This window comes from Anastrepha obliqua, chromosome 4 (assembly GCF_027943255.1).
Source record: "Anastrepha obliqua isolate idAnaObli1 chromosome 4, idAnaObli1_1.0, whole genome shotgun sequence".
NCBI lineage: Eukaryota > Metazoa > Arthropoda > Insecta > Diptera > Tephritidae > Anastrepha > Anastrepha obliqua.
The window spans coordinates 122,691,463-122,710,977 of NC_072895.1; the positions used below are offsets into that span (position 1 = coordinate 122,691,463).

Consider the following 19,515-nt stretch of genomic DNA (forward strand, 5'->3'; position numbering starts at 1 on the left):
GGATAAGAGAAGTATTCTACCGTGATTCCATACTCACTTGGAGTGAACCAGTTTTTGGTATCAGCGATTTTCCCTGCACGGATGCCTGTGTCCACCATACACATACATACATACATAAGTTTGACCAACGGCAACAATTTGCATGTTTAGGTCAAATTACTCAGCCGCTTTGATGTACAGCCAGTTTAAATGCGGTGGATTTGCGCAGAGAGGAAGTGAAAAGCGCAAGCATGCAATACGCCGCCTGCCTCCTTCAAGGCGCTACGTTCACCTTCAGCAATGATGCACACGACCAACAAACAGCTACTGCTCGATTGGCTTACACTTCAATTTCCGTTCAATTGTGTCTGTCAGCAGCAGCAGCCGCCAACTGTTACGGTCGTCAATACACTGGCGACGTGTTGTTATTGTTGTTGGTGTTGTGAAGTACTGCTTTTGGCAGTTGTTGTCGACGATTAACATCACAGCCGGCAATTATGCGTATTAGGCGGAATTTCAATTTTGCCTCATTTCGTTGGCAGCGGTGGGGCATGGCATTGCTGTCGTCTAATGACTGTTGATTATCCGTCTGACGTCTGTTTCGTGTGCAATTTGTCGTCGTAGTCGCCGCCACAATTGTTGTTGTTGTTGCATTGATTGTTGCTGTTGTAATTTTATAAGCTACAGCTGTGTGTAGAGTTAAGAAATCCGAATTGCCAACCCACATAGCTGCGATTTTGGCAAAGGCATCTAGACGATTTTGGCTTAAATGTGCGCTGAAAAATGTTCAAAGTTTTTTGTTGAAAGAAGTTCAATTAGAAAGAATCAAACACCCACCAGAAGGGGGTGTAAAATAAGACTCTTTACTTATCGCCATTTACGAAGCTAGGAGGAATAGGCGCTTCGAGCGATGCAGGTGGTAATTTTTGTGAAATATATTTTTATTAGCCACAGGGCCACCATCTGCATCGAGCTTTTGTGTGGAAGAGTGTACGTTTCTCCTAAGTAATCAATATACATACGTACATTTGTTTGACATATAAGCGGAATTGAATATCATAAGAAGGATTTTTAGAAATATCTCGACACCAGCGCCATCTGAAGAGTGATATTTGCAGAATAGAGAGTTGTCTATAAACTATGCTCTATGCCCCCCTTAGGAACCACGCGGGAGGAAAAAAAGTTTTATATAAATAAATTGCTCAGAAAATGCATTCACCCATCAGTGGAAGCCACGTGAAATTAGGTTTATCCATTCAGGTGATTAAGCGTTCTAACAGCCATATAAATATTTAAAGAAGGGCTTTATTATTTTATTTTGCTCCAAAAGGGTAATACTTACACCATCCACAGCTATTTTTTATTTACATACTTTCAATGTATAGACACTAAGGCGTTATAGTTTTATTTTAATACAGATAAAGATGCCTTAAAATGTCATAGAGTCGACAAAAGTTTTCACTTCGCCTTTCTTTTTCTGGGATATATTCCATTTTTCCAGCTCGTTGAAGCTAAACCACACATTCAATTGAATAAGTAAAGTATCTGATGTATAAAAACTAAATTTAATGCAGTAATCACCAGAGGGAATTGGTAAGATCAAATTATTATGTAGCGGCCTGAATTTCTCGACGATAAATTCACCCTATATAAAAAGAATAAAACATCTACAAATTACAGTAATAAATCATTAATAAAACTCACCTCATAAGGGCACGTATGATTCGCATTCGTGTAGTTCTCTATCAATTTGAATAATATATCGAAATAGACAGAGTTTTTACGGGTTTTAAGGAATGCGCAAACATCAAAGGTATTGTTGATAAAAAAAGGTTGATAGGAGTTGTATTTGCGCAGAAGCTCAACATGTATCTATGAAGTAAAGTTAGAAGCTTTTTAAGGAGTTGCTTATGAGACACAAGGGTGTTTAGAAATTACATTGCAGTTATCCACTGGTTTCAGTAGCAGCACACGAACTGTCGCCTCAGTGATGTCTCGTTTTACTGCTTTGAGTCGGCAAACATTCACGAGGACTAAACTTTTATTGACATCTCTGCATTCAATTTTCGTCATTTTGAAATAAGGGCCGTACTTTTTGAGGAAATTATTGTAAGAAAAACGAAGGAAAAATTAATAATTATAACGAAATACTTACAACAACAATTGGATGACCCACTGAAATATGATTGCACTTACGCTTTTGACAAAAATAATTTGTAAAACGAGGTTCACGAAGAACACCCAGCCTACCTTGGCCATGTCGAACTCAATTTATCGCTATGAATAAATTTTAAACGTGAATAAATAAGCGGCGAATGCTATTGTTATAAATTTTTAAAGGTACTTAATGAGCTTTTAATAATGTTTCTTGTTTGCATTTGATGGCATATTAGAATATTTATTTTTTAAAACAAAAATTGCTATGAATTAATTTGCCACAAAACACACAAATTTTATTCAATAAATAATAAGTAATGAGATATACATTAGGAGGTACACTTGTGTTTACAAAAATAGCAGCGCGATATATTGCAAGTTCAATAAAAATATAGTTTGTAATATTACAACAGAAAGCGTACATTTTAAAAGCTCAAACTTTGCACTAAATTTTAAAAAATCCAAAAATTTTCCCAAAAATTTCAAAATGTTTATTCAGAATTTCTAGAAAAATTCAGAGCAATGCAATTTGTAGCCCATTGAACTTTGACATAATATTGTGCCAATTTAGAGTAACTCGAAAATCGCATTGATTGTGAATCATTTTTCTGATAGCGGTGCTATGCATTTTCGCCTATGTAACGAATGCCCGATTTTTTTTATATTGGAGAAAATTCACAAAATCGCAACTACAAAAAAATATAAAATCAACCAACCAAATTTCAGTGGGATATAAAAGTGCAAACTTGAGATTCTTCTAAAAATTCTGACTAAAAAGCTTGAAATTTTGAACCTTTTTTTTAATTTTGTACAAAGTTAGAAATCTACAGTTATAAATAAAAGATAAATATAAATAGTCAAAATGTTGTAATATGTCGCGCTGCTACTATTGTGCACGCATGTGTATATGCATAGGCATACATTTTTTTGTTATTAATTAATTTTTTTCTAAAGAGTATTTAAAAAATTCATTTCGATTGTGGTCGAGTTAGAGCAGAGAAATAGAAAGAGAGAGAGAAATAAAGTAAGGGACGTGTGCGTAGACTACCTTCCCGTTACAAGACATTTGAGTTTGTTAGCCGTTAACAAGTCACCAATTTATTTTCACCCTTAATGCACCCCTCTCATCTTCTTATATACAATATTGCCATACGAATCTTTCATTGTTCGAAAAAGTTTTCGAACTCTTATGTCAGTTTCCACCTTCGGCAACAATGAGAAGTTGCACGCACAAGATTTGCCGAATAAAGGTCTATTGACACACATCAGTACCGCGCCAGTTCAGCAGTGAAAAATAAAATGTTGTTGCTTTAGTCTCCAATGGACCTATGGACAGTTCACACAAGCCCGGTACAGAGACATTTCTTACCATCAGTTTTCGGTTTGTGGTATGCAAATACGTCGACAACGATAGTTTTGTGTATTTCATTGGCGAACTAATGCTATTTTATGCGAATTTTATAGAAACCCCACCAAATACTATGATATTGGTACTATTGGTCGATACTTATTGACACTGATACTCAATTGGTATGGCACTGTGTAAATACACCTTAAGGCCGCTGGTTTTGTGTGTCTGTTTAATTGAAACTTCTTGAAAGCCAAAGAACAATGAGCAGACACATTGTTCTGGCCTAATGTTGTAGGAAACAATTTCTGGTGGAACAAAAAAAAACATTTCTACTGCGAATGAAGGCTATGGCTATGCATAGAGTTGCTTCTTGAAGCTAGAGCTATTGCATTCCACAAACGACAGGTGCTCGCTGGTGCTCTTCCAAAGAAGCTTCAGTTTTGTTTTTAATAACAATGCCTGATTCGCAATATTGAGCCCTGTGCCTCGAGAACCCTGGGTAGAGCACAGACTGCATATTTTTTACCAAACGTTTTTGCCTCTAAGAAATGACAGACCTATTCAAATATCCAATAGGGGTTAGCAACAGAGTTGTAACATAAGTTTCGGCGCTATACTTCTTGAGTTAATTTTATCTTGTATGGTTAACAAGATATTTTCGTCGCATGCACCGCAATGTGTACTAATAGGTTCCTAATTTATATTCAAAAAAGTAGTTTTTGGATATTTCTGAAAATTTAATTTTTAGAATGTTTTAAATTTTTGTTGAATTTTTGGTTTCTCTATTAAAAATAATTGAAATGATTTGCTTTTTGTTTAATAAAGCATAGGCTATAATTTTTTGAAAATTTGTGGAGGGAAATGAAAAGAGGAGATTAAATAATGATTTGCATTTTTGCAAGAGAACTCAATGGTAATTTTAAAGCATTGGCGTGACGGGTAAATATTAAAAAAAGCAGAAATTAAGAAATGGATATCTAATAGTTTTGGTCATAGAACAAATTTAGTATTAATAAAAAATGTTTTTTTTTTCCACCCTAATGTAAGGGTTATTCCAACCAGTGTTGCCAATTTAGCGACTTTGTCGCCAGAATTGACGACTTTTGCTTGAGTCTTGGCGACAAAAAAAAAGTTTTGACGACAAAAATTATTTAGCGATTTATCTGGCGACTTTTGATTACCCGTGAATGCCCTTTACCTTCCATACTCTAGAGTAACAATTTACTGACTATAGATAAAATAACGCAATCCGTCGCCATTTTTTTCATATGAAAATTTTCGAAATTCCGTACGTACAACGATAACTACATTTATACAAATTAACAAGCAGTTTAAATTTTTAATTCCAGATGATCCGTTTTTGAGTAATCGATGCGACCTTGGAGGAGGAAACACTCCACGAGATTGTTTATAACTTTTTTTATAAATTATTATTTTTCCATTAAAATTTAGGATGACAGTCTTTAATGGACATTTAATAAAATAAAGAATCCGATCCACAAGCTCCTTCATTTTCCCCCTAAAAAAAATCACTTATTTCTTTGGCTGTCACAGTGGTGTTCCCCCTTGAAGCGTAGCTTTTTTATGCCACTTTTTCTTTACTATGCTTAAATATATTTTATAAATCCATTTCAAGACTTTAATTAATATAATATAGTAAATTGTTATATGATTTGCCTGGTTTTATTATAAAAGCGTAATAGTTAATATTATTAATTGTATAAATTTTCAAATTTCCATTAGAATCCAGTACTGGATCAACTTCGTAAATAACTTTTTCAACATTGCTTGAATCACTCATGCTTTCCAATGATATTTTAAAGATACGAATGTTTTTCAGACACAAATTAACAAAGCGTTAGAAAATTTAGTAGATTTATCGAATCATAATAAAAAAAAAGTATTTCAGGAGATTGAAACTAACTTCCGTGTTGATCTCAAATTTCAGTAGAGTTGGTATTACTGGTTTAATTATTATTCATCTAAAAATTTTAAGTCCGCAGCTGGCCTCTTGTGCACCTCTCAGAATGAAATTTAGGATCCGCCCCTGATGGAGTTAGCGACTTTCTAGCGACTTTTGATATTGGCCCTAGCGACTCAGATTTATTGGCGTTGGCAACACTGATTCCAATCTGCGTGCGAACACCCGCTTAGAATGTCATTAGCAATTTTCAATTACTTCCAAATATGTATGATTTCTTCGTCAACTTTACAAAAAGAAAATTCCATAAATAAGCCGTGAGCGTCGTTTTGACATTACCAGTTCACGAAAAAAATTGAGGCTGCGTTTGTGTTTAAGTGCAACATTGTTATGCCCCTACTTAAAAACACGTTACCATGCGACGATGTGCTTCCCACTAGAGTTTACCTTAAACTGAAGTTCACTAACAGCTGGTCGTTAACGAAAATAACGGCATGAGTTGCCGAAAAAGATAAGCTAAGAGCCAAATAGGAGCTACAGTTTCCGCAACAGCCAACAATGCAACAAAATATGTCTGTAGAGAAAGAAAGGGGAGAGCCAGTCGTATTTTTTTTGTTTTGCTGGCATTTTTTCTGGAATAACGTACACCTGCAGCTGTTGCTGAATTTTTAATGAACTTTTAAGCAGTTAAGTGTCTTTCTGTTAAGCAACTACTCCACCACCAATCAATTCTGCCGCTTTATTGCAGCATTTTCTTGCTTTTGGTAGTTTTAATACCCGTTTGGGTATTCCATGATTTGTTACATTCCTGTGGTTAACAAGGTAACAGATAATCCTCAGATTACAAGATTTACCTGTACTGGCGGGCAACCCTGGTAGCTGAAAATCAAGCCAATAAATCAGTATCTTGGGTGTTGAAGTTATTTGTACTCGTATGAATGTGCATATGTTGTTGTTACTTTACACCTGTCGCTGGAACTGCAGTGGCAGTGGAATGCTTGTGCTTGAGATGATTTATTTAAGTTTGACTTGGTGCAGTTGTGATAGGTGCCAAACTTCTGTTTTGTTTTTCGTTTTTCCTTCTTTTTTGACCCGAATGCATTTATTGATTTTAATAGCCTTTGACAAGTTCTTCTACTATATGCATGTGTATGTGGGGAGATACAGAGGTGGGCATAAATGTTTAATAATTTACTTCCGTTTAAACTTATTTAACTACTAGACCTCAGCATCAGTGGGAGTAAAATTTGGAGTAGGCAAGAGTGGGAATTTTATGTAGTTAAAATTGATGTAGGTGTAAGTTGGGAATAACAGTTGATAAAAGAGAAAGTTATATGAAGGTGTTTTTGTTTTTATTGCAATTGCATAACACATTTTCAATGAAGTTTTAAAATGTACTAATAGACTCACAGTCCTTGGTCGGACTTGCTAACCTGTATAATATTTAAATATATTTCTTTCTTGCTATTCGTATTAATTCACTTTGAGAGTAAAAACGTTACGCTTTGTTTTATAAAACTTCAAATTGCTATTTCGATGTTCATAAATTTAAGACGGCTACAGATATACAATATTTTTTTTAAATATGTATTGTTTTTTAACTTCCAACTTAAATTTATTAAACTACAATTTTTTTTTTTCAATTTATTTTTTTTTGTTACGCGGACGGGGATTTAAAAATGTAGTTATTTACTTACAAAATAAGTTATATTAATTAATTTTTTTTCCAGAGTTCATTGACTACTCTCTTCTGTACTCTACTGGCTCTGTAAATGCCTAAAATGGTGGTGTAAAATTAATCATCCAATTTAGTTTCTAATAATATTCAATAAAAAAAGTGACTTTGAGAGAAAGAAATCTTTATTTTAACCTTTATGCGCTCCATTGCTAGTCTGTTTGTATACTGCAGCTGTCTTGTTAATAAATTTCAAGTATAATTGACGTTCGAAACCATGTGCAAAAATGATCAAATCTTCCGATAGAGTGATTAATTTTGCGCCACCTTGCATTTATTTTTAAAGTTTATTGATATAGTTGTATCTTAGTGTACATAGATTAGGTTCCAGTGGCTGCCGCACACTTCAATCACAGAATAAACAGGTCCATTGTGATACCACAGTTTGGGTTACTAGTTGGGTTACCCATGATCAACAAACCGGTAATCTTGAATGATACCATATATCAGAGAGTGTAGTAAAGTAACAGAGAAGATGTGAAATTGGTTTTCTTCCTCGTCGTTCTAGACAGCTTTGCCACATACTTCAGTGTAGCAGTGGCCTGCAAGAACTCCGATGATGGTTGACATACATACATATTTACATATAAAGTGCGTTTTATAAAAATAGCACAGGGACTTATTGACAAGTTTTGGCAATTTATTTGATCTTTTTTCTTGCCTTGTTTCTGTCCTCTTGGGAACATAGGGCATCTACAAGGCTTTTCTATCTGACCCGGTCCGGGCAGTTATTTTTGCAGTGCCCCTCGTTATATAAGCGCTGCAAGTTCGCGGAGTATTGATCTTCTGCAAGTGTTTTTTGGGTGGTCACGACTTCTGCTTCCTTGCGGGTTTCATTCTACTGCTTTCAGTCGGATTTCTCCATTTTGTTCTCCTGAATAAAATATGGGCTTCTCGTTGGTTAAGTTAAGTTAAGTTTCAATTTGAATCAAAATTTCGTAATTTTCAATCAGAATGTTTAGGGACTTTACGTTTGTACATCTCCTCTTCGTTTCCTATCCCATTTCCTTCATGCTAGCTTTGAGATCCCACAAACTGTGTTTTAGTTACATTTTTCACTAGGTTGCCTAGGGCTAAATTCTTTTACCGGCCGTTTACATCATATATATGTGCTTTTCTAGTTTTTAAGTACAGGAGCCTCATTAATTACCGATTCATCTTAGAAAAAGTACTATTTGTTGAGGTTTATGGGTCGCTGCTTCGTCAAAAATGGAGAGATTCGCCGGTCTTTAGTATAGAGCAGCATTCAATGACTTTTGAATTTGATTTGACGTGTCCAGGCTATTTAGTCTATTGACTAGTTGGCCTATCTGCTGTCATTGGTTCTCGTGAGTAAGCCAAGTCTTTTATCAGCCTTGAAAGCAAACATTGAGGGTACCATTGGTGTTATTTAACCTGAATAAGTATTAGGTGAGAAAAAATGTCTGAAACTGTGGCATTAAAATAGTAAGGATTATTCAATTTTGAATATTTTGTTTTCTGGCGTTAAAATAAACTTATTTTCTTTGCACCTTCGTCTCTTATTTCAATTTATAATCGTATAGCTCTTAAAGGCATCCTGCATAACAAATGCAAAACTCTTCAAAATTCAAATTCTCTTTAACAGATTTTTAAACTATTAACCTCATTTACCGTAATAAATTCATCTACCTTCAGAATTATTGACTTAGCTTATCTGCTACCTTTTTAAATTCGTCCACATATGTAAATACGTTAAACTCATTCAGGCTAGAAGTTATGTATGCCTAAATAAGTTAGTTATAGCAACAGCATTCATAGGTTATGTTTTACCCTGAGGACAAATATCCTTCTGAGGAGCCACAGTTATTACAAATCTATTATCTGCAATTCCTTACTTAGAAATTGATTTAGTTCAATGAGTTTGAGGAGGATTCGCAGTAGATAATGCCACTCTTACGCGATTCTTTACATTTCATTTTATTTTACCATTTATTGTATTAGCAATAACATTAATTCATCTATTATTTTTACATCAAACAGGATCTAATAACCCAATTGGATTAAATTCTAATATTGATAAAATTCCATTCCATCCATATTTTACATACAAAGATATTGTAGGATTTATTATTATAATTATAGCACTTCTATTATTAACTTTAATTAACCCTTATTTATTAGGAGATCCTGATAATTTCATCCCTGCTAATCCTCTAGTAACACCAGTACACATTCAACCTGAATGATATTTTCTATTTGCATATGCAATTTTACGTTCTATTCCTAATAAATTAGGAGGAGTTATTGCATTAGTTTTATCAATTGCAATCCTAGCAATTTTACCATTTTATCATTTAAGAAACTTCCGAGGAATCCAATTTTATCCTGTAAATAAAATTCTATTTTGAATTATAGTAGTTACTGTAATTCTATTAACATGAATCGGAGCACGGCCTGTAGAAGACCCTTATGTACTAATTAGTTGGACAAATTTTAACGGTAGTTTACTTCTTATATTACATTATTAATCCACTAATTAATAAATCATGAGATAATTTAATTAACTAGTTAATGAGCTTGAACAAGCATATGTTTTGAAAACATAATATAGGAACAAAAATTTCCTATTAACTTTACTAAAATCAATTAACAATATATAATATATTAAAAATAATTTAACTCCAATAAAAAATAATAAATAATTTAAAGAAAAAGGTAAAAAACACTTTCAAGCTAAATATATTAATTTATCATAACGAAACCGAGGTAAAGTTCCACGAACTCAAATGAAAACAAATGAAATAAAAACCAATTTCAAATAAAACACTAAATTAAACAAATCACAACCAAAAAAAATTACACAAAATAATATACTTATAAATAAAATTCTAGCATATTCAGCTATAAAAATTAAAGCAAATCCACCACTTCTATATTCAATATTAAACCCTGAAACTAATTCAGACTCACCTTCAGCAAAATCAAAAGGTGTTCGATTAGTTTCAGCTAGACAAATACAAAATCAAACAAGTCTAACTGGAAATATAATAACAACAAATCAAATATAACTTTGATAATAAAAAAAATCTAAAATATTATAACTTCCAATTAAAAAAACAAAAGATAATAAAACTAAAGCCATTCTAACTTCATAAGAAATAGTTTGAGCAACAGCTCGCAACCCACCTAATAGAGCATAATTAGAGTTAGATGATCAACCAGCTACTATAACAGCATAAACTCCTAATCTAGTACAACACAAAAAAAATAAAATACCTAAACTAAAAGAAAATAATTTTACAAATAAAGGAATACATAATCAAACAATTAAAGAAATAAATAAAGAAAAAATAGGAGAAAAATAATAAGAAATATAATTTGATAAAAGAGGATAAGTTTGTTCCTTAGTAAATAACTTAATTGCATCACAAAAAGGTTGAGGAATCCCTATTAAACCAACCTTATTAGGACCCTTACGAATCTGAATATATCCTAATACTTTACGTTCCAAAAGAGTTAAAAAAGCTACTCTTACTAAAACACAAATCACCAAAATTAATCTACCAACAAAAGATAAAATCATTTCCATAAAAATCAAGTACTATTTGTAATATAAACTACATAAATAAATTCTAAATTTATTGCACTAATCTGCCAAAATAGTTTATTTATATTAATAATATTCTATTATTTAAAATATGATTATTTTAATATTTGGTCCTTTCGTACTAAAATATTACAATTTATTAAAGATAGAAACCAACCTGGCTTACGCCGGTCTGAACTCAGATCATGTAAGGATTTAAAAGTCGAACAGACTTAATTTTTGAACGGCTACACCCAAAATTATACCTTAATCCAACATCGAGGTCGCAAACTTTTTTGTCGATATGAACTCTCAAAAAAAATTACGCTGTTATCCCTAAAGTAACTTAATCTTATAATCAATATTAATGGATCAATAATTCATAAATTAATGATTTTAAAAAATTAAAAGTTCATTAAATTTTAATATCACCCCAACAAAATAATTAATATAAAAAAAAAATAAAATAAATCAAAAAAATTTAGTTTATATTAAATATAAATATAATATAAAATAATGATCCTCCTCCTCTGGGTTGGATTTTCGAGTAAATTTTGTTTAGAAGTTTATAATAATGTCAACAACTACAGCATTTTTTATGTACGAAAAAATTTATCAACACTCAGCATAAAACTAGCAAAAATAAAGCAAAACTAAAAACTACAAACTCAACACGTAAAAAACAGTAAACATTCTGCTTATAGTCATTCGAATATGCAAATGCTCGCATACGATTCATATATGTATATTGATATTAGCAAATGAGTAGTAATGCTCAAGAAGCAGAAAAGCGTAGAATTTTTCGCGCTAAAAGTATCCCAACCAGCGGACTTGGCTGGTAGAACGATCGAAGTTTTGAAAAATGAAACGTCGCAATGTGGGATGATGATGTAACCGATTTGGAATGTTTTGTTTTTTTGTAGCTATAGCACAATCAAGCTGGACAGGTGTTCACGAAAAACGCAAAGGCGTTGCAATAAATTAAGCAAATTAAAAGTGCTGTATTTACAGATTTACTTAAGTGGAATTGAAAGTTTGGTGCTTGTAGCTATAACATTTTTATTGGTGAAAAAAAATTAATTACTTCCATTGGTTTTTTTTTTGTTATGAAAAGTAGCTTAGGTAATCTTACAAGCAATGCGCTGAGATTTCCTATTTTCTTAATTTTGTTTTTTTTTTTATTGCAATATAACTGAAATCAGACACCAGTGCGCTAAACGCCTTAAACCGGCTCTCAAACAAGCCGAACTATTTTGATTAATGTCCGTTGTACAAGTGTGAACCTGTCAAGGCTTAAGTTAAATACATGAAAAGCAATTTAAACAATTTCAATGTAAAAAGCAGTGAAAAAATTGTTGTCAATACGCATTGAAAAAAGCAACAGAGACAATGCGGCGACATCACATTTGTCAACTGTCAAATGCAATCGGTAAAGCGGCAAGGGTAGCTGGGCAAGCAAACTGGTTGGACTCGTGTGCGTGAGGGATTATGCGCCGGCGCTTAAGCCACATGAGGCTGGAAATCAGGTAAAGCATTATTGGGGAGACATTACCGTGAACTTTTATTGTTTAAATTTTAAACCTTTTTAAAAATATTAAAAATATGAGTGCCTAAATTTCGATTGTAAACAAGTAAGTATAATCGTCGAAGGCAACTAGCAGTGCTAAGCAGTACTCAAGTTTCATTTATCATATGAGAAATAGGTAGTGTTGAAGCAAAGTACTATACCTATATGCTATATAATACACACAATCATCAATTCATTATGAAATGCGCAAAAAATGTTGAGTTGATGCAAAAAACAAAAAGTGGTACAAAAAATTAGAAATAGTAGTGATAGACAGAGTGAGAATAATAAAGTAAGCTTTTTATGTCAACTAACAAGCTTCACTTTTTTCGAGTATCAATTAGATACGCGTAATCAATTAGCCTCTTGACCAATAGAAGAGAAAAGAAGTAACTACCATTTTTATTGCCTAAAACCCACAAACAAAAGTTAGCGCTAGCTCTCGAGCCCTGAGCTGTACGTTCATATATTTTACCCATCGCTAATGGCTTAGAGCTTTATTTTAGAAAAATGATTTATTTCAAAGTCATTAACATAAAAGTACTAATATTCGCTCTAGTGCTTATAAATTACAACAAAGTAGGAAAAAAATGTTGAAGGTTGCCGCTGGGCATGCGAAAGACGACTGGGAGGTATAGGTATAATAAATACAAAGTACAAGTAAGCAGTAAGCAACTACATCTTTGCTGAGAATAGTGGCAAGTTAAATAATTAGACCTGTTAAAACAAAATTATCTGAAATACATAAAAAATAAAACTTTTTAGAAAAAGTTCCTTGTAATGCGAGAATTTTATGCCACAAAAAATTTTGGTATTAAATAAAAATCAGTTCTGAACAAATTTTTTCTTATTTTGCTCTTAACTTACATTCATACACACGATTTCATACCCAAGGTGACAGGTTACAAAAACAAAAAAAGCGAAGAGTTGAAAACCGGAAACTGCTTTGATTCATTTGTTTTCTAATGTTTTTTCATAAAGCTTACCTCATATTTATATTTGACCAAGTTTCGGCACAAACATTTGAACTTTTTCGCCTATCCTAATTTGAATATGTCAAAAAACCTTAACTTTGCATATGCAGGTATGCACGAGTATGTAGATACAAATTGCGCTATGACTACTAATTGCAATTCAACGCGTAGATATTAGTTGAAATTTCGAACGTGTTGAGCATTTCGAGCGTGCGACTTTATGGGGCTCAGAGTAGAATGAGTTTTTATCGATTATATTCGCATGCGCCTTAGCTGGTTTTCCGAAACATAATTGTATACATATATGTATACTTGTATTTATATACTTAGTATATGTACTCGATTGTCAATTGCAAAAAAATGAAAAAATATCCAACTAAATATGTTGGTATGCATGGCATGACACATTTACATATCGTTTTGAAATGTATTTAATATTTGATTTCATGCTGATTTGCATGCCATTGAAAGTGTATAATGAAAAACGTGTATTGGAAAACAGATTTAAAAATTTGTTTTATTTTTTTTGCATTGACATTTTTTTTTAAGTAAAAAAAGTAAATTCCTGCATTGTACCATAGAGCAATTTAATCAGTAAATACATGAAAAATTCTGCTACGACATAGCTTAGTGATTTTTGCATGCTTTTAGTTATGCTGTGCCATCTCAGCTATTCGACGTCCATTCAGCAAATGAAAAACTAATCAATAGATTCTCCAAAATTTTACTAATGGTCTATTTTGGATTCGAATTTATTTTATATTGTATTCAGCACGTATTCAGCAAATGAAAAAGTTACTTATAATGCTTTATACAACATTAATAACGGCTTATGGTATATTGGGACCGTTATTCAGCCCTTATTTTACTGATAAATCTCTTCAGCAAATGAAAAGCTAACCAATAGTAATTTATAACTCATGGCAGGAGTAAGTATATTTTTATAATATGAATAGAGGTTTATATAAGAGTAGTGCTTATTTTATACTGTATTCAGATATTCAGCGTATATTCTGTAAACTAACCAATAATTCTTTATAAAGTTTTAGTGGGGATTCTTTATGTTTTATACTAATTAAGCTATTCCGCGCATATTCTACCGTTAAATCCATTGTCACGGACACTAGAGATTTATAAGTTGCTCTGCGTAAAAGGCTGGGTAGTATGTATGCGATCTTTTTTAATTTACTACCAAAGCTCAGAAGTATGAACACGTAGGTTAAAATTCAAAAGTATTCTGCTATTCAACTCTTCGGCAGATTTTCAGCAAAGAAAATTTTTGAGTTATAGCAATATTCCGCACAAATTTGTTACATCATCTCGGCTCCAGAAGGTTTATTTAGTGCATTTATTATATCGCCAGCTTTGCCTTAAAAAATGATGCATCCGTTGTAGGTGTCTGGTTATTCAACATGGCATGTTGAAATTTTCATCATTAAATTGAATTTTCTCATACATATTGTATATTTTTTCAGAAGACACTTGGGGTAACCACAAAATATGCATCTATCAAATTTATATTAGACATTTCATTAAAAACATGTTCGCTGAATCACTCAGCTTATCCGTTAAAATTTTAGTAAAACGCAACTGAACAACTGATGCCCATTACCCGCAACACCACTTAAGCATACTATACATTAAATACCTTTTACATGAGTTTTACGATTTCGCATAAAGTCGCAAGTGACCCCAACTGAAGACTCTCTGTTCATCCAACCGATCATTTATTGGTCTTAAGAAATGCAGCAGAATTGAATGCGTAACTCATTGACGTGAGGCATGCGGCATTTACCGTTTTGTAGACAACAAAATGCCAAAAACCGATTATATTCACGCAATTGCGTGCCGTATTAAATCGCTTTGCGTTTACGAGCACAGCAGCGAGAACGTACGGGAGATATTCATGCCATAACAAATGCCATTAAATTGAAAATGCAATGGTTGGTTGGTTGGTTGGTTAAAGTGGTGATTCTTCCAGAATCCAACTAGCGCTTTCGCGCCATTTTGTTGCCACATCCTCGTTGCCAACTTGTTTAACGGTTTTTTTACAGCATAACTATATCCAGTCTGTGCGGTTAAGGAACCTTATTAGGTTGTTAACGTCGAGGCCAGATAGTTGCTCGAGATTCTCGAACAGCGGTTGGCCCAGGGTTAACAGTCTGTCCTTCCATAGGGCAGGGCATTCACAGAGGAAATGGAAGATTGCCTCCTTTTTCTCCGGTTGTTTGCAACTGTGACAGTATGTATTGTGAGGGATACCCATTTTGGCTGCTTGTTCTCCGATAGACCAAAAGCCAGTTATGACCGCCGTTAGTCTCCAGGCATCCCGTCGTTTCATTCTTATTAATGCCGACGATTGCTTGAGGTTGTAGGTGGGCCATAACGTTCTGCTAATATTGCATTTCGTCTGGACTTTCCACCTACAGTCAGCGATTCGGAGGTATTTTTGGGAAATTGTGCTCTTGACTGCACCTAATGGTGTGAGTACCAATTCTGCAAGAGCGTTATTCATGGCAGATCCCCCTCTTGCCAGTTCATCTGCTTTTTCGTTACCTTCAATGTTCCGATGTCCCGGGACCCAGATTAAGGTAACTTTATGGTTTTCACTCAAGATGGTGAGGCTATTCCTACTTTGTTCCACCACTTTGGAGGTTGTTGTGGCCGAACCCAGTGCCTGGATTGCAGCTTGGCTATCCGAGAGAATAGCGATATTACCCTTAAAAGAGAAATCTGCGATTAGTAACCTGCAAGCTTCCCCAATCGCCAGTACTTCCGCCTGGAAGACACTGCTGGTATTAGGGAGCCGCACAGATTTCTCAATTTTAAGTCTGTAAGAATATATACCAGCTCCAACACCGCAGCCCATTTTACTTCCATCCATATAGACTGTAGTGTCGAAGTTGTTTAGAGAGAATCCCTTATTCCATTCTTCCTTAGTTGGAAAGAGAGTGGCAAAATTCCTATTGAAAGTTACCGTCGGGACGATGTAGTCAGTTCTCACCGAGATTAACTGAGTTTGTCGCAATAATAGACTAGCATGACCATAAGTTTTTTCTCTCCAGCGACCCGCTTCGTTTAACCTAAATGCACTCATGGTTGCCGTCTTCTTAATATGTAGGTCTATTGGAATAACGTGTGTCAGTACATTGAGAGCCTCTCTAGGACATGATCTGATTGCACCGACCGTTATTGCACATGCTGATCTTTGTATTCTGCCGAGTAGTTTGGTATTGTACTCTCTCCCTAGAGCCTTCCACCAAACTACCGAACCATACGATAGAATAGGTCGTATAACCGTCTTATACAGCCATAATGTATGCTTAGGCTGAAGACCCCATCTTCTTCCAAGCATACGTTTACAGGCATATAAAGCAATTTCTGCCTTCCTTACCCGTTCTTCAACATTTAATTTCCAGCTTAGTTTGGAGTCCAGAATTACCCCTAAGTACTTTGCGCTGGGTGATAGTGAGAGAGTTTGTCCGTTAATATTTGGTAGGGTAAAAGGTGGTACCTTATATCTGGTGGTGAAAAGCATAAGCTCTGTTTTACGTGGGTTTAAACCTAGGCCACAGCCTGTGGCCCAAGAGTTAAGCTCGCCTAATGCCCTCTGGATGATCCCACTGATCGTATTAGGACACAGTCCTGACGCCATTAACACCACATCATCAGCGTACGCCACCGCTTTTACCCCACCTCTATTAAGTTTTATTAAGATTTTGCTAATAACGCCAATAACCAGAGAAGTGGAGACAATACTCCCCCCTGTGGGGTGCCTCTGTGGACCTTCTTGGTTATACTGATATTACCCATATTAGCTTTGATGATCCTGGTTTTTAGCATAAAGATGACCCAATTACTGATGCAATTGTCCACCTCTAAGTCTATCAACGCCCGTTGGATCGCATCTGTACTAACATTGTTAAAGGCGCCTTCTATGTCCAAGAATGCCGCCATGGTATAATGTTTGTTCTCTAGAGAGCCCTCTATTGTTCCGATTACCTCGTGAAGCGCTGTCTCCGTCGATTTGCCTTTAAGGTATGCGTGTTGTGCAGTAGATATACCAGAGCTCTCCAAAGAGCTTCTAAGATATATATCCAAAAGTCTTTCAAAGGTTTTTAACAGGAAAGACGAAAGACTGATTGGCCTATAGTCCTTCGCTGATTCATGTCCCCTCCTGCCTATTTTTGGAATGAAGACGACCTTGACTAGTTTCCAACTATCTGGAATATGACCTAGGTTTAAACACGCTTTAAAAATTTCCTCTAGCCATGGTAGGATACAGTCCAAGGTTTCCTGTAACATCTTTGGGATGATCCCATCTGGCCCCGGAGATTTAAAAGGTGAAAAAGATTTAATTGCCCATGCAACTTTCTCCTTTGTAATTATTTCTTTTGCGAGGTGCTGTGGATTATATTAGCTCCGCCTAATACTTCCCCTCCCACTTTCGTGGACGCTGCACCCCGGGAAATGCGTGTTTAGCAGAAGTTCTAGCGATGAAAATGCAATAGAATAATAGAAAAAAAAATCAATAAGCTACGATCTTTTTCAAAACAATTCGCTGTGAATAAAAAGTCTGCTGGAGCATTAAAATCCGAGATGGTATACGCGTTGACTGATTCCTACGACCGTTAGGTGAGAGGGGTTCGATGATAAAAAATGTGTTTTCCTACAGCGGAAAAGTTAAAGCAAACGCCTGTTAACGGCATGGTAATCAGCAAATTCCATTAGAGCTACATGTAAAGATCAGTTAGAAAAAATAGAGTTTTATTGCGTGATATTGAAGTGAGCTGAAAGGCAGAAGTTCATGTAGACACACAGTAATCAAAATTGTGATCATAAAAACGTAATTTTTAATAAAAAAGATTATACTCACTTAAAAAGGAATTGAAAATTTCTGAAAACTTTGTTTGTATGTACAATACGACGCAGCTTATGTGAAATAAATTATCGGAAAATATTTAATTCTTTAGCGATTTTCCCACAGCGCTGTACACTTCAAATAACTGATATTCAGCTGAATATACATTTTTGCTGACTAACTGCAACTTAAAATTATCATCGCTTTGTTTGCGTGGTTTTTTTCCTCTTATAAATATTTGCTCTTTGTTACTTTTGCAGTCGATAATTTGCACGTATTTTATAGCTGCTATGTGCCACTTTAATTGTTACTCTGCGCCAAACGATTGCCTGTCGAACGATCGGTTGTTGCATTGCTGGCTGCTGTCTGCTGCCTGCATTCGAAACGACTCATTAATCCAACGGTCAATGCGCTTGTCCGTTCGCCTCGCGTTCAGCGATTTTCTATCTGGCTAATCTGCTTGTCTCTCCCGTAAGTCGTCAGCAGCTGTGCATTTTCAGTTGCTTGTGTTAACGACTTTCATTAACGCAATTTCAATGTTGATTTTTCCGATCGAGTGATTTGTTAATTGGTGTGCAAACGCGGCGTAGTGATGCGCAGTGAAATATGTTAGTAATTGATATATTTAGCATAAGAAAAAAAAACGTTATGCAGATACGCTTTGCGCTTTTCAAAAGCAAAAGAGTTTTCCCAAACAGCCGATCGTCTGCCAGTAAATTATCTAAATTTTCCATCGATGCTATTGAGTGCTTACAAATTACGTTCAAATCAATTCAGCACAGTAAATTTGGCAGTTATTCTATTGAATTAGTACTGATGCATTTAAATAATAAAATGCTTACATAATTCACGCTGATCTAAAGTAATTCAGCAAGGTAAATGTAGTTTTCAGCCATTGAAAATTTGTTTTTATAAAATTATTGGGGATTTGAGAATTGAGTGTATTTGGCTTCGTTCAGCATTACATTTGATTCATGCATGATAAAATATAAAATTGTTTATAGTCAGAGATAAGAGTGCTTACAAAATTTTCAATCAGTAAAATAAATCAAGGCGGCCGCCGTAGCCGAATGGGTTGGCGCCTGACTACCATTCGGAATTCACAGAGAGAACGTAGGTTCGAATCTCGGTGAAACATCAAATTAAAAAAAAAGAAAAACATTTTTCTAATAGCGGTCGCCCCTCGGCAGGAAATGGCAAACCTCCGAGTGTATTTCTGGCGTGAAAAAGCTCCTCATAAAAATATATGCCGTTCGGAGTCGGCTTGAAACGGTAGGCCCCTCCATTTGTGTAACAACATCAAGACGCACACCACAAATAGGAGGAGAAGCTCGGCCAAACACCCAAAAAGGGTGAACGCGCCAATTATATATATACATATAAAATAAATTCAGCAAACTAATTTATGGTTATGGTTTATGGC

General features: G+C 34.6%; 2 protein-coding genes across 5 annotated transcripts in view; one reads left to right on the forward strand and one right to left on the reverse strand.

Moving 5' to 3' along the window:
* LOC129245744 (KN motif and ankyrin repeat domain-containing protein 1) overlaps positions 1–19,515 on the forward strand; it is an 88,170-nt gene that overhangs the window by 12,904 nt on the left and 55,751 nt on the right. The window lies entirely within an intron of this gene.
* Positions 1,409–18,192, reverse strand: LOC129246353 (uncharacterized). The gene is made up of 5 exons (XM_054885107.1): positions 18,108–18,192; positions 2,176–2,256; positions 1,918–2,070; positions 1,684–1,851; positions 1,409–1,624 (listed from the first exon to the last, which is right to left on the reverse strand). Exons 2-5 carry the CDS (start codon positions 2,236–2,238, stop codon positions 1,409–1,411), a joined length of 600 nt encoding a protein of 199 aa, XP_054741082.1. The 5' UTR covers positions 2,239–2,256; positions 18,108–18,192.